This window comes from Lethenteron reissneri, chromosome 53 (genome assembly GCF_015708825.2).
Source record: "Lethenteron reissneri isolate LAM-NWPU_2019-01 chromosome 53, ASM1570882v1, whole genome shotgun sequence".
Classification (NCBI taxonomy): Eukaryota; Metazoa; Chordata; class Hyperoartia; order Petromyzontiformes; family Petromyzontidae; genus Lethenteron; species Lethenteron reissneri.
Window position 1 is genome coordinate 5,601,933 of NC_083831.1, and position 14,792 is coordinate 5,616,724.

At 55.5% G+C, this 14,792-nt stretch overlaps 2 protein-coding genes and 1 long non-coding RNA gene across 3 annotated transcripts in view; 1 reads left to right on the forward strand and 2 right to left on the reverse strand.

The window, feature by feature from the left end:
* Positions 1-1,003, reverse strand: part of LOC133356252 (codanin-1-like) — a 24,103-nt gene extending 23,100 nt beyond the window's left edge. Inside the window, exon 1 of the mRNA XM_061573645.1 lies at positions 576-1,003. Within this exon, the coding sequence (XP_061429629.1) occupies positions 576-752 (177 nt within the window). The 5' untranslated portion in view covers positions 753-1,003. The remainder of the gene's footprint in view (positions 1-575) is intronic.
* Positions 1,004-1,468: 465 nt separating this feature from the next.
* On the forward strand, positions 1,469-6,832 carry LOC133356340 (cyclin-dependent kinase 2-interacting protein-like). Its single transcript, XM_061573813.1, has 5 exons — positions 1,469-2,209; positions 2,687-2,871; positions 3,928-4,036; positions 5,044-5,173; positions 6,154-6,832. The coding sequence occupies exons 2-5, from the start codon at positions 2,708-2,710 to the stop codon at positions 6,357-6,359; spliced, it is 609 nt and encodes a 202-aa protein (XP_061429797.1). The 5' UTR covers positions 1,469-2,209; positions 2,687-2,707; the 3' UTR covers positions 6,360-6,832.
* A 718-nt stretch (positions 6,833-7,550) lies between these two features.
* LOC133356374 (uncharacterized) lies at positions 7,551-12,647 on the reverse strand. The gene is made up of 3 exons (XR_009756842.1): positions 12,550-12,647; positions 10,625-10,886; positions 7,551-8,425 (listed from the first exon to the last, which is right to left on the reverse strand). It is a non-coding gene; the product is annotated as an uncharacterized LOC133356374 (long non-coding RNA).
* Between the last annotated feature and the right edge of the window lie 2,145 nt (positions 12,648-14,792).

Consider the following 14,792-nt stretch of genomic DNA (forward strand, 5'->3'; position numbering starts at 1 on the left):
GGTGAGATGAAAACATTTACGCGTGTACCTCTCTCAGGAAACAGTGCGCTACCAAGCTTGTGTCAAGATAACAGAACTTTGAGGTCTCTTCATAGACCTCATACACACTCTGCCTGTGGGTCTCGTTGCGACGTTGTAGGTCTGTATGTCCCAGTGGCCCTACAGGAGGCTACTTGACCCCTCATCAATAATTTATCCTGCACGGCACCCATGCCGAAGCCTGCACCCACCGCCCCCCTTAAAGAGTTCAGAACGGCTGATGTGCGTCTAAAGTGCCCGTATGTAGTGTCGATGTCAATGATCGTTGTAAAGTGTCTGCATGAAATGTGCACGATTAAGAAGACTCTCGGGGTTCAGGGGTCAGCAGGGGGGAGGGGAAGTCAGCGGGGGTGGGGTGGGGGGGTCAACGGAGGAAGGGGAGGGGGGTCAAGTGAGGGGAGGGGAGGGGGGTCAGTGGGCGGAGCAACGAGAGAGGGGAGGGAGTGGTTTGTCGCGCGCGTTTTTGGGCGGGAAACTGAAGGCGCGCGCCACGCGCCCGCCACGCGCGCAATCCGCACGCCAACGTCCGCGCGCACCTGCCCTGAGGCGTCGTCGTCGTCGGGATGTCCGCGGTGGGGGAGTGGTGGCGATGGTGGCGGCGTCGCGAGCCACAGCGCGAGCATCGCGCGCGCCGCGGCATCTCCCCTCAGGGCGCTCTTCAACAGCAGCAGCGGCGGCGGTGGCGGCGCGGAGGAGGAGGAGGCGGCGGCCATGGCGGACTAGCGGGGGGCGCGCGCTCGATCCTCATTCAAGGGCCCGGGGCGACTCGCTTCTGTCTTCGTGGCGGAGGCGGGAAGACGGCAGTCGCCGCTCTAACGTCGCAAGGCGGCGAGCGCCATCGAGGTCGCTTTGTCTCCTCGTTCGAAGGGCGGCAGGAACAGCGAGTGGCTGCGTGACGTCATCGAGCGATTGTGCACAGCGGTGTGCGTGACGTCATCGAGCGAAATGTTTTTAAGGGCCGTCTATAAATGACGTCACGCACCTAGGGGGGTGTGGGGTCAGACATTTGTGACGATGTGTGACGAGGGACGGGGGTTGAGAAATATGACGTCACATCAAAATGCGCAACTTTACTCGTTTCTTGGTGGAAATAAAAAATAGCAACAAAATAAATATAGACAACACGTTCAGCTTAATTAAATATACTTTTTAATAAATGTTTTCTCCAACAGAGTGCAGCGCCACATTAAATATGCACTACAATGACAATAGTTTAAAGCGATTCGAAGCATTTTTTTTTGGGGGGGGCAGAGCTTTGTGACGTCATATTTCAGGGGGGGGGGTCTGACTTTGTGACGCCGCGTGACATGGGGGGGGGGGGGTCAAACAACGTCCAAAATTACATGACGTCATTAATTGACGGCCCCCATACCAGGCAAAGCCCACTTGAGGCGTTAACTTATTTTTCAGAAGCGACCTGCCCACCACAAATTGATAGCCCAACGAAGTGGCCCAACATCATTTGGACATTTCATAGCAGCAACTTGATCAGAAAAGTCGCCTCAGAGCGGCAGGCAAGTTGATTGCGTCACATCGATCGCTTCTGTGCGTGCGGCTGTTCACAGCGCGGGTGACGTCATCCGTCACTTCTGGAGCTGCGAAGTTACTTAGTTTATGACGTCATCGATAGTTTGTATTATAAAAACTTACGCGCGTGACGTCATCAACAGCTTCTGTCTGACAGCGGCAGAAGTCGCTGCGCGCGTGACGTCACCATCGCTCACGTGTTTCCGCCAAGCAGCAAACAGAAGCCCCTGCTGCTGAGCACGCGTTTCCCGCACTGCAATCGATTCTCGTACAGCAATCGTGGGTTAAGATAATCGATTATTAGTCGCCGAGATAATCGATTGTTAGTCGGTGAGATAATCGATTGTTAGTCGGTGAGTAAATAGTTTACCAAGAGGCAACGGTGCGTGTCGCTACGGCTGATAAACAAACCGGTGAGACGAAGAATCGATTAGTTTAATAACACAATCTAGAATCGGAATCGTTACATCTCTCACTCCGCTATGCCAGATTAGAGGGTTTTTTTCTCTCTCTTCCCCTCCAGGTCGCCTCGGCGTTGTCGCTGATTGCCCGCGAGGACTCCGCGCGCTCGTTTCGAACGGGAAGGGCCGCGAAGAAAAACCTCCCCAGCTTCAGTCGCCAAGCATCTTCCTTTCGTGCACAGGTACTGACTGCGGCGAGCCGAATCGCAGCATCCCACTCGATGGCGATCATTCACGCGTACGGAGAGGACCGCAGATCTTGGGCAACCGTTGGCGCCCTTCAGGGAAACGTGACGAGCAGAAATTATATTATTGTATTATTTCCCTTCTACGTGACTTTACCGAAAGAACCAAGAAGATGAATCCCTGCAGTCACGAAAGCTTTAAATCGAAATTTATATTATTTGTGTTAAACTGTTAAATAGCGCGATTTTAGCGGTGGGAACGTCAAAGTGTAATGATGGTCACCAGTTGCTTATTGCGTGGGAATGGAGAAGAACCAAAGAGCGCACGGTAATTCCTCGCACAACGCGGCCATAGATGCGTGTTAAGCGAAAAACGCGTTAAGCGAAAAACGCGTTAAGCGAAAAACGCGTTAAGCGAGGAGCTACCGCATGACCCTACCCTGACCCCTTGACCCCCCCCCTATTTGACCGCAGCGCGAAGGGGAGGGTCCGGCAATGGCCTCCCCCTCGTCGTCGTCCCCGGCCGCGAGCCCCAGCGGCAGGAAGGTGCGGGACGTGGCCGCCGACTGGCACAACGCCGTCGCCAAGTGGGACCGCCTGGTCGTCGAGTCGGGCTTGGCCCTCGCCTCCAGGGTGGCCAACTCCCGCCTCGCGTCGCCGTGAGTCCCGGGACGCCGCTCGCCACTTGCCGATTGGTTCGTGCCGGGTGCGCGTGTGGGGGGAATGTTTTTGTCATATTTATATATAAAATGGGACCTTTTTACACGCTTTTATTTAACTCACTCTGTCTGTTGTTGTTGTTGTATCCTCAAATATTGTCACTGAATTTTTACCCACTTCCCAATGTGGTATCGACTGCAAACTTGGTATACTTATGTCATACTGATGACAATACCTTATTCTATCATTAAAAAAAACACATTTTTAAACATTATTTTTTATACGTTATGTTTCGGCTTGGCTCTAATTGTCCACGGTCAACTGACGTTGTGGCAAGCTTCGGGGCCACTTCCTGGAGTCGTGAAGTTCTTCCATTACTAGTACGGTACATTTCATTAAAGCGAGTTTAAAAAAAAGTTTTTTTAAATGTTACTTATTTTGCCAGTATCGAAGTGTGAAAAAATAAGGATAGGTTTTTACCCTTTCTGGGCAGAACCTAAACGATTATATCAGTTTCAGTTCAGTTTATTTTGAAGTAACGTGTGAGTGCTCAGAAGCTCATAAGTCGGGTTTCGTCAATTAAAAACACACGTGACAGACATAACAGAGAAAAGCAAATAATACACGATATAAATAAAAAGGTGAGAAATCCTATTTTTTTAAATATTATATTTATTTTTTCCCGCTCATCGTCACATTACGTATTGCAGACAGCCCCGTGGGTGCCCACTGCGTCGTTTGTTGCCACTTTCCTCTCGTCTCTTGCGCCCCAACGTGCCCAAGTAGTGGCCACAACTGTCTAACACCGATCTTGTCAAGTCATTCTCTGTGAGGTCTTCCTCTCTTTCCGGTTCCTTCCATTTTTCCTGAACAACATGATTTTAATTTTCTTGTTGTCCATCCTGCACGTGTCCAAATAGTGCCAGTCTTCCCGAAAGTACGGTTAATTTGCACGCCCGCGGACAGCGCGCAAGCGGATAATCGAGCGCCAACTATGGCGACGAGATGCCACCCGTAGCGATTGACACGCGTGGAACGAATCCCTCCCTGGGCAGGAAGGAGGGCAATTCTGCGCCGACTGCGGAAGCATCGGCCGCGGAATCAGCACGATACCAGGAACTGGAGAGAGACTGCAACCAACTCGTGGAGGTGTGGGAGAAGTTGGTGAGTGTGCATCGTCGTTGTCGTCAGCGGCAGCAGCAGTTCACCGAGATCCTGGATTAAAACCCTGGGATTGAGTGGTTGACTCTGGTCAAGCGGTCCATACCAAGCCAGGGCACTGCGCAGCATCTCCGAACTGCTGCGTTTGAATGCAGGTTTCACAAACTCGCGAATAAAACTGGTTCTTAATGACTGCACAATGACACACCCAGGGCCATTCGGCAACACGATGTGATGTCACGCTATGTGTGTGCCTTGCCGGGTGTCCACACAAGTCCCACATACTGACATACAGTTCTCGACTGCGCTATAGGTTGGCAGAGAGATCTATACAACTTATAAACTATAAAATATTTTTAAAATAAATTTGCGGGTGAAGCCCATTAAGGTGTATAGCTCTTTTTTAGAAGCGACCTGGCCACAAATGATAGCTCAATGAAGTGGCTTATCGTGTGGAAATGGAAAGCAGCCAAATACTCTGAATGCGTGATGTTGATTTTGAATGCGGAGGGAAAAACCGGAAGACCCGGAGAATAATCCACGTGACCACGTGGGGAGAGAAACGCCAACTCCACATATACAGCAGCAGGCGTCAGGGTCGGGATCGAACCCACGAACTCCAGCATACCAGGCGAGGTAGTTAACATCTCCTAGCCACCGTGGCCCACCGTGCCTCCCCCCCCGCCGGTTCGTACAGACATGGTTACCCTGGATGGAATGTGTAAAATTATTCAACTCCGGCTTCCTCCCACTTGCATGATAAACACTAAATGGCTGAAGACATCTTAAAATAAAACTCCCAATGTAAGCGGCAGGACCCTCCTGAAAAGGAGTCCGAGGGCTCAGCGTGGCTCTCACGAATAAATAACTGAATAAACATTCACCGGGCGATGTGTCTTCAACTTCTTACGCACCGTATGTGGCCAACCGTGCTCGCCGGCGGTGCTGGGCGGGGGGGTAAGGACAACAAACTAAACGCACAAAGCCGCGCGTCGCTCCCGCTGTTGCAGAGGGGACTGCTGCAAACGATGGAGAAGCTGACGTCGACGCTGCAGGCCGTGTGCGACCTGGAGTGGTACCAGAACAAGCAAGCGTGGAGGCCAACTCCGCTCTTCCGTTCCTGGCCGACAACAACCTTCCGTGAGTACAACAGCCTTCTGCAGCACACAACCTCCAACGTCATTATTATCTGTTGATTAATATCTAGTGACTTGCTCACTATTGTCTCTGCTGTTGTAACTCGCTGACCCGGCCATACTTGAGGCCTGTGAAAAAGAGCTTCACAGCTCATAGGATTCCTCCTGTAGTTAAATGAAGATTCTGATTCTGTCGGAGCAACAGCCTTCTGTAAGCACAATCTCCCCGTAAGCACAACTTACCCGTAAGCATAGGTAGTACAGTACAATTATGGATTTTGTGGCATTACCCTCAGCTCTCCACCATAATCCCCCTCCCCCCCGAGTCCCCCTCCCTCTCCCCCCCCAGTCCTCTTCTCCCGTTCTTCCTCCCCCTTACCCCCCTCTCCCGCGCCCATCCAAGCACTATCCAGGCTCAGTCCTTGCTTGGCTTCCAATGTGTGATGAGATTGGGTGCACTCCGGCCAATTTTGTCATAGGCACAAGACGAGCAGGACAGGGTTAACAAAACAAGGGTGGACTCGAGCATCGAATCGCGACCTCAAAGTCGTGACCACTTACGCGTTTGTTTACCCGCCCCCCCCCCCCCCCCCCCCCCCCTCTGTCTGGCGCACTCCGCGCTGTGGACCAGAGGTCGCAATCGGGTACCCGATACCCGTACCCTACCCGATACCCGGCTACCCGTACCCAGCCGGGTACGGGTACCCGTTTGCGACCCTGGTGCGGCTGGGTACGAGTAGGCCGTGAGTCACTGGTGAGTCACCGTTTGTCACTCATTTTCCAACGTCTTGTCTCTTCTCACAATTCAAGTTCCTAGAATCAACCCACCCGCGCCTGCAACATGGCTTCATCCCAGAGGTCGCAATCGGGTACCCGTACCCTACCCGATACCCGGCCGGTAGCCGGGTAGGATACGGGTACCCGTTTGCGACCGGGTACGGGTAAGGAATCAAAACCCGTTTGCGACCTCTGCTGTGGACACAGACGAGGTGTCGGCCCAGCTGCAGGCGCAGTACAGCGAGGAGCTGCGGCTGAGGCGCGTGCTGGTGGCGGAGATGGCGCATGCCCCGTCGCCCAGCCTCTCCATGGTCTACCTGTCGGCGTGGCTGCACCAGCCGTACGTCACCGACGCCGCAAAGCTCGCGCTGGAGGCCATGCTGACGGAGACGGGGCACCGGGACATTCTGTGAGGGCCTTGCTCCGTCCCCGCCACGGCCAATCCCACTCGGATCTGTGACTCGCTTGGGATCTACGGATTTAATGCGCCCCACAAATGTTAGTTGCTATTGCAAAGGCGACTGCGTAGGTTGTTTTTGCAGCACTGCCCGAAGCGTTTGCAGGCTGTGCCGCCTGACCTTCGGATTGAAGTCCGACGTTTCGCTGCACGTGCCGGGAGCTTCTTCAGGAAGTGAAGTTTCACTCCACGTGTGGGGAGCTTTTTCATGAACTCTTAAGACTGGAACTCGTTGCTTGTGCACTCCACGAGTGTGTTAGGGATTCTCAAGACAAATCCGAATTGTCATCTTTTCACGACGCCCCTTCCAGAATGATTGTTTTTTCATGGATCGTTTCACCTTGTGGTTTTATAACGTGTCCGCATGGTGTATCGTTACATTCTGCATTGAACTCTATTCATGCTTGCCAATAAATACTGTACACCCACGCCAATCGTATGATCTGCTCTTCACTCAAGGGTTGATGATTTAGTGCCTACCTCTGCACCCCCCTCCCCATTTCCCGAGGTAATCCGAGAGTTGACATCCCTGAATGTTGAGACTCGGTGAGGCCCTCATGAGTGAACAAACGTCATCACAATAACGGAACCGACCACGCTGGTGCCTGTCTTCCCACTCGGCTGGAATCCGCGTTATCCCAGCACCAGAGTGGCAAGATATTAACCACCTTGCCTGGTATACAGGAGGTCGAGAGGGTTCGATGCCGACCCCGACGCATGTATATTTGGAGTTTGCATGTTTGACCCGTGGTTGCGTGGATTCTTCTCCGCGACCTCCGGTTTTTCACTCTACATTTAGAAACGTGCATTTCGATTATTTGGCTGCTATAAATTTCCACATGAGCCACTTTGTTGAGCTCCGATGTGACCAGGTCGCTTCTGAAAAAGAGCTATATAGTGGTGGGTTTTACCCGGTAAAATAAAAGTTAATTAAATAGTTCATAACGAAGGGAGCCAGCTGCTACATGTTGGCTTATACTTTTTTCGTATGGATACGGATTGAGTAGAAACTAAATCTTTGTTGCAATTCCAACTGCTGGCTTCTGGGCACGACGAGTTTATTGTACAGCCTCATTGACATGGTTTCCATTATCTGTTTTTTTTATTTTAACCATGCCCCCCACCAATCACCACGGATAATCAGGAGTTGACTGAAGTCAAGTTTATTGGTTATATCTGGAACAACAGTCTGAAAGTCAACATGTTTCACCATGGGCCAAGAAAGTGGGGGTTAGAAACGGTGAACTTTCTTTGAACCTCGGCCAACAACAATGTCGAGAGGTTGGAAAGGGGACTGGAATCCAAACACGACCGCAGATTTGGAAATTCACCAACCTATATTTTTCAGTTTCTGTGCCAATCCCTCAAAATATCATAGAGCAAATATAAAAAAAAATGACCAACACCCACGAATATTTGTTTCTGGATGCTTTAAAAGGGCGGCTGCAACCCAATATAAACCACATCTTTATAATCCAACGTCGGAAAAGTGATAATAGTACACGCAAAAGGCGATTTGTAGATGGCAAAAGGTGCGAGTGCGACCAATAAATAGAATTAGTCTTCCCATCATACCTTGCACGCCACGTAACATCACCATACCGCCGCTGTAGTGCGCGCAGCCTTGTTATAGGCCAACAAGTCAACACGGCTGGATTACTTTAGATGGCATCAAAACAACGTTTAGGAAGCCTTTACAAGAATGTCACCCCAAAGTCATGAAAAAGCCAGCCACGGAGAGCCCACGAGTACGCAGTGTTGCAGCGCAGATTGTTTCCGGTTGAAACAACAAAAGTCTTAACCCGGAGAGGCGTCCCCACTTGTGTGGGAGCGTCACGTCTCCACATCCTCTCCACCGCCTGGTCCGCCGCAAGATGAACGCCGCTCCGAGCCTTCCCTCCTGCGCTACAGCAGTCCAGGTTTTGCCGACAGCTCCCCGCTCCAGTTCCCCCTCGGGTCGCTCCGCTCCACGTTTTTCCTCACCACCGCCACCACGACCCTCGGGCGCGCTTCAAAGCCCCTCTGTGCAACGGGGAACGCAAGTTAACACCGGGGCCAGAAGTGTACAGGCACACAGGACAAGACGGTAGTAGAGCGCAAACAATAAATAGCGAAATAACAAACAAAAGTAAATGTCCAGCATTGGTTACACGAGTGGCTACGGCCGCAAGGAACACCCGGAGCCACCCCAGCCCACCGGTTCATGCCACCCAAAGCCATCGCTGACTGAGATCATCCCTGGGCGCTGCACGCAAGAGAGCCCCCGGCGTTTAATCACGGGCGGCTGAGACCCAGATTCGAACCTCGGATCTCAGCGGAGCCAGCTCGATTGTCACGAGGAGGGGTCCGGCAGCCTTTCAAAGGAGGCATTTTCTTGTTTTTTGTCTTTGACCAAAATAGTTGGAGAGCCGCAGCACCGCGCATAGAGAGAGCGACTTGTACACAAACACAGCAGCGGGTACACAGCAGGTGACGACAACACACATTCTGACTTAAACAGACGATGGAATAAACCGCGTCTATTTAGTTGTGCCCCCCCCCCTTCGTTATTCTTTAACAAGAACACAGTTTGACGTCACGAAGACATTGCATAGCGACCCATTTCCTGCCATATTTCATCAATCACCTTCGCGGTAAATTACGTGTAAGATTTAAGTAAATAAAACGGCTGCCCGCAAGGGGACTAAGCCAACGAGCCGCCGCAAGTTGCCGACCCCTGGCCATCATGAACCCTCCGAGATATATTAGGCCTGGGGTCAAATCATGACCCCAGGCTTAATAATGAGGATGTCAGTAGTGCCGACACAGTTTCTACCACACAGCCACTGTGACACCCTCGGAGCCACCTGCCGCGACCTCTTCCTACCGCCCGTCTCGGAGCCGGGTGGCTGTGCCAGCTGGGCAGCACCGCCGCGGATGTGCCGCTCCCGGCCACGCCACCAGACCCCCAGGGCCGGCATCGCCACTGCACCGGGAGCGGCTTGAGGTTTCTGTCCCACGTGAGGAATACTGAGGCTGCTACGAGGGACAGCAGCTCCAGACCAGTTGGTGTGGGAGAGGCCACAGCACAGTCGAGACCTCTACGGGATACTGGAGAGGGTTCCCGCTCGCCCCCCACCACCATGCTGTTCCTCTGCAGCCACACGCACGCTCCGCTCCGCTGGCTGTTGCTTGCCCAGAGATAACGTTACGCGGCGAACATTTCCCGCGTCTTAACTCTATTGCGTTCTTATTCTGCAAATGCCATTTAACGCCCCGTGTTAAAAACAACGGAACGTTGTCGCTTTTGTTTTCCCACACAGTTGCACTCGAGAAAGACCCCAAGTCGCCCTTGCAAAGGAAAGCAATGCTGCTTCATGTGTCTTGAAGGATTTAATCCCCTGGTTACGTGCATGCGTACGTTAAAAGAGAACCATTAGATTTGAACGTGGCCTGCGCCTCATCCGATAAGGCACAGACCCAGGAGGCCCGACCCATGCCCTCCCCTCCTCCCGGTGCACCCTGGCCCAGGCAGCATGGCACTCGGACTAGGCAAGGCAAGGGGACTGCTTGGCTGATGAAACATCTGAAAACCACCACGGACGCTTAAGAGACTGTTTGTCAATCTACTTATGGGTCGTGGGGGTTATTTGACCATACTTCACCATGCCGGTCATTGCGTGTTGAAGATGGGGGATCACAGAAAATTAAGCAGGTGCACTGCCCTCTGCTGCCCACAACCCCTCAGCCCCGTAGCCTATAACACCTGCTGACGCACAGTGGTGACCCATCCACGCACCACCCGGTCTCAACTCCACCTTGGCGTCTGAGAGGCGATGGGACCGGGCAGTGCATCCCGAGCGGTTCGGTCTTAGGCCTACAAGCACTAACCAGGGTCAAAACCTAAACTAATTTCTGTTTTATTTTAATGGGTAAGGCCAACTGAGCTATCACTCATTCTAGCTCAACAAAGTAGTGGATTATCGTCACGTGTAAATTTCTAGCTGCCAAACACTCGAAACGCATGATGTTGAGTCTATATGGAGGGAAAAACCAGAGGACCCGGAGAAAATCCACACGACCACAGGGAGAACACACAAACTCCAAATATACAGCAAGCGTCAGGATCGAACCCACGACCTTCTCCTGTATACCAGGCGAGGTAGTTAACATCTCAGAACCGTGGCACCCCTGCTCAGCTTCCGAGCTGGGGCGCACCGTGGGCGGTGTCGGTTGCCGTACCGACGCGGGTGGACGTCGGGTGGACGTCGCTCTGCCGCCTCCGCTAGGTGGACGGCTTCGCCGAGGGCAGGCCGCCCACACCGCTCGGGTGCTCTGTGAGGCCGCGTGGCTGCGGGCCGTCCTTGACGCCGTACCCCCGGAACGCGGGGTTGTCCTGCAGACGGTACCAGCCGAAGTGGACTGACACGAGGCCAGCGCCCATCACGATGAGCACGCGGTACCGCTTCCACGCGTCGCGGAATGCCATGGCAGCGACGAGAACCTGCACGCACGCGCAGAGGGCAACCGTCAACAATCGCAACAGTGCCTGACGGAATGCGGGAACCGCTCACGTCATCGTGAGTTGTTACTGCCCAGCTTGAGTCCCATCTGGCACGGCCAATATCAGCGAAACCCAGACCCAGGATCTCACTTCTCAACCATGGTGGCTCAGCGTCTCTGACACGGCCATCACGAGTGAAAGAAACAGAGAGACATAGAACCGGTGCTCAAAACCAGAATCTCAGCAGTGCGAGCTTGGTGATCGGGCAAAGCCCACCAGCTCGCTAAACTTGAGAACCCGTTGATAAAAGGTGTGGCTGAAACTCAAGAAATAAAGCGAGAATCTCCTGTAAAGCAGGTGAGATAGCTCACATCTCGCCACCGTGGCATCCACATATTAGACCCTTGAGGAGACACATCCTGGCCCCAGACGTGAGCAGTGTGGGCAGTGTCTACCACACGGCCATTGTCAACCCTCCGAGCCACCTCTCCTTGCCGCCCGTTTCGAAGCATGGCACTCGGCAAGCCGGCGGCCGTGGCTGTGCCGTGGCTGTGCCGTGGCTGTGCCGTGGCTGTGCCGTGGCTGTGCCGTGGCTGTGCCGTGGCTGTGCCGTGGCTGTGCCGTGGCTGTGCCGTGGCTGTGCCGTGGCTGTGCCGTGGCTGTGCCGTGGCTGTGCCGTGGCTGTGCCGTGGCTGTGCCGCTCCCAGCCACGCCACCAGACCCCCAGGACCGGGAGCGGATTGAGGTTTCTGTCCCACGTGAGACTGAGGCTACTGCGAGGGACAGCAGCTCCAGACCAGTCGGTGTGGGAGAGGCCACAGCACAGTCGAGAGCTCTAAACCAGTCTATAGCACAGCCTAGAACTCCATTACAGTTCATAGCGGTCTATAGCACAGAGACTACATCACAGAGTCTACGTCACAGAGGCTACGTGACAGAGGCTACGTCACAGACTACGTCACATTGTGTACATCACGGCCTATGGGGCCTGCACGGAGCCTGCGCAGATTTCAGCAGCAGCAGCAGAAAGAGCAGCAGGAGGTGGACGATGTAAGAGGTGGACTATGTAAGAGGTGGACTATGTAAGAGGTGAACTATGTAAGAGGTGGACTATGTAAGAGGTGGACTATGTAAGAGGTGGACTATGTAAGAGGTGGTTCGTCTGAGCTCCGTCGCCTTGTCAGCGTCCTGTGTGAAGTCCCGTGCGGGCTCGTCGGTGGCGAGTCGAACTTTTTTCGCACCCTACGTCGCCCAACGACCCCGCACCGACAGCGAGACGCAGGCAACACCCCCCCCCTTCCTTGCCCCCCCCCCCTTCCCTGCCCCCCTCCTTCCCTGCCCCCCCCCCCTTCCCTGCCTCGCTCGCTGCGGGGCTGCCCTGCAGCCTCCGGCACGGGAGGGCAGCAGTCAGAGCAGCCACGGCCGACGGTTGTACCGTACTCCTATGCTGCCCCGCTCTCGACCCCCGCGACTCGCGAACCCACACGTGCGTGCAATGTGGCGATCGGAGTCGAGCGGCCTCCGGATGAAGTAACGATCTATATAACTTATCTATATATAATAGACCTTACAAATGTATCTGTGTAGTGTGATGTATCTATAGAGTGTGATGTGTCTGTGTTCTACCACGAGGAGTGTGCCACGCCGCAGTGGAGTGAGTGACCTGCTCGGGGCGTCCCCGCGTGGCGCTGCGACCCCGAAGTCTCCTTCGCCGCGCTGGGGGGCGGGGCGCGGAAGCTGGGGGGAGGGGCGGGGCGTAGGGGGCGGGGCGCAGAAGCTGGGGGGCGGGGCGGGGCGTAGGGGGCGGGGCGCGGAAGCTGGGGGGAGGGGCGGGGCGTAGGGGGCGGGGCGCAGAAGCTGGGGGGCGGGGCGGGGCGTAGGGGGCGGGGCGCGGAAGCTGGGGGGAGGGGCGGGGCGTAGGGGGCGGGGCGCAGAAGCTGGGGGGCGGGGCGGGGCGTAGGGGGCGGGGCGCGGAAGCTGGGGGAGGGGCGGGGCGTAGGGGGCGGGGCGCGGAAGCTGGGGGGCGGGGCGGGGCGTAGGGGGCGGGGCGCAGAAGCTGGGGGGAGGGGCGGGGCGTAGGGGGCGGGGCGCAGAAGCTGGGGGGAGGGGCGGGGCGTAGGGGGCGGGGCGCAGAAGCTGGGGGGAGGGGCGGGGCGTAGGGGGCGAGGCGCAGAAGCTGGGGGGAGGGGCGGGGCGTAGGGGGCGGGGCGCAGAAGCTGGGGGGAGGGGTGGGGCGTAGGGGGCGGGGCGCGGAAGCTGGGGGGAGGGGCGGGGCGTAGGGGGCGGGAGATGGGGTGGGGGGGGATTGGGGTGGGGGGGATTGGGGGTGGGGGGGATTGCGGGGGGGGGGGGGGATTGCGGGGGGGGGGGATTGGGGGGGGATTGGGGTGGGGGGAAATGGAGGGGTGGGGTTTTTTTTGAGGGGGGGGGGGCTCGCGACCACGATGACGTCAGAGCTTGACACGACAATAATCACAATGTGACCTTAAAGGGCAAATCTAAATAATAGGCGACGTTTCGGGCAATGATGCTGCTGCGTTGTCAGTGGTGCACGAGTAATGAGAACACGACAAAGACTCAGTGGCTTTGAAGGGGGGACGAAGCCTGACTGGCACTGCTGATGAGAGACCGAATGTCAAAACCGGTGCAGAGTTCTGCTTGTGCTGTTGAACTTCTTTAGCACCGTACGTGAGCCAACCGTACTCATCACAGACTACATCACCCCTCCCCCAACAACAAGACTCGGCACGGAGCAGGGTCGGGGGTGATGTTTCACCTGTGACCTGGACAGCTGAAGACGACCCACCACCCGTACCCCCCCACTCCACCCGTACCCCCCCACCCCACCCGTACCCCCCCGACTCGACCCGTACCCCACCCCACCCGACCCGTACCCCACCCGTACCGTACCCACCCCACCCGTACCCACCCATCCCACCCGTACCCCCCCACCCGTACCCCCCCACCCGTACCCCCCCACTCGACCCGTACCCCACCCCACCCGTACCCACGCCACCCGTACCCACCCACCCCACCCGTACCCACCCACCCCACCCGTACCCCCCACCCCACCCGTACCCCCCCACGAAAAAAATGTTTGTATCAAACTAAATTATCAGCCACCGCACCTCCTAACCAGCATCTTCTGCTGCTGTTTGTCGTGGATGGGGCATCGCGTCATCCCCCGCTGTGCACGGCCTCTGCTGCTCTGGATGATGGCCATGGTCGCACCGCTACTGCTGCAGAGTTTCACTGTTCCACATCGACTGCCGTGGTTCGTGCGGTGGATGCGGCTTGGGATGGACCACGAGCAGCTTCGTGCACGACCAAACCCAGGGCTCTTCGGCGTTGTCTTTAACAAGGTGTTGATGTTGCGTTGGCAGCGGTGCACAAGCACAATGAAGTTATACATATAAACTTTAACACATTCGTAAATAACGCAGGAACACCAAAATCAAAAGCATTATTATTTTGCACTTCCCATCGGCCTTTCCTTCTGGGAGTGATTTTGGTTTATTACAACAGCGTCGGTTCAACACGAGCAGAGACCTCGACCGGTTTCGACATTCGGTGTCTCATCAGCAGTCAGGCTCCGCTTGAAACACTACTGGGGAAATGCCCAGATGTTCATCGGCAAGGAGCGCTCCGAGAGATGTGGGTCCGAGTTGGACACAAAACTCGACACACCGCAGAGTGAATGTGCCCGGCCGTGCTGTGGTGCATCAACACGACAATTAACAGCGGGGCCGTGTTTGTTTCGACGGTCTTGTGAATGATCCGGGGATGAGAGTGAGAGCGGCACGGGTGGGGGGTGGGGTCCGGCTCAGAGCCGGGCGGCCGTGCGTGGGGAACGCCGAGTCTGGCGGGGGGTCGAGCGAGGGTCAAGCGAGCGAGGTTCAAGCGAGC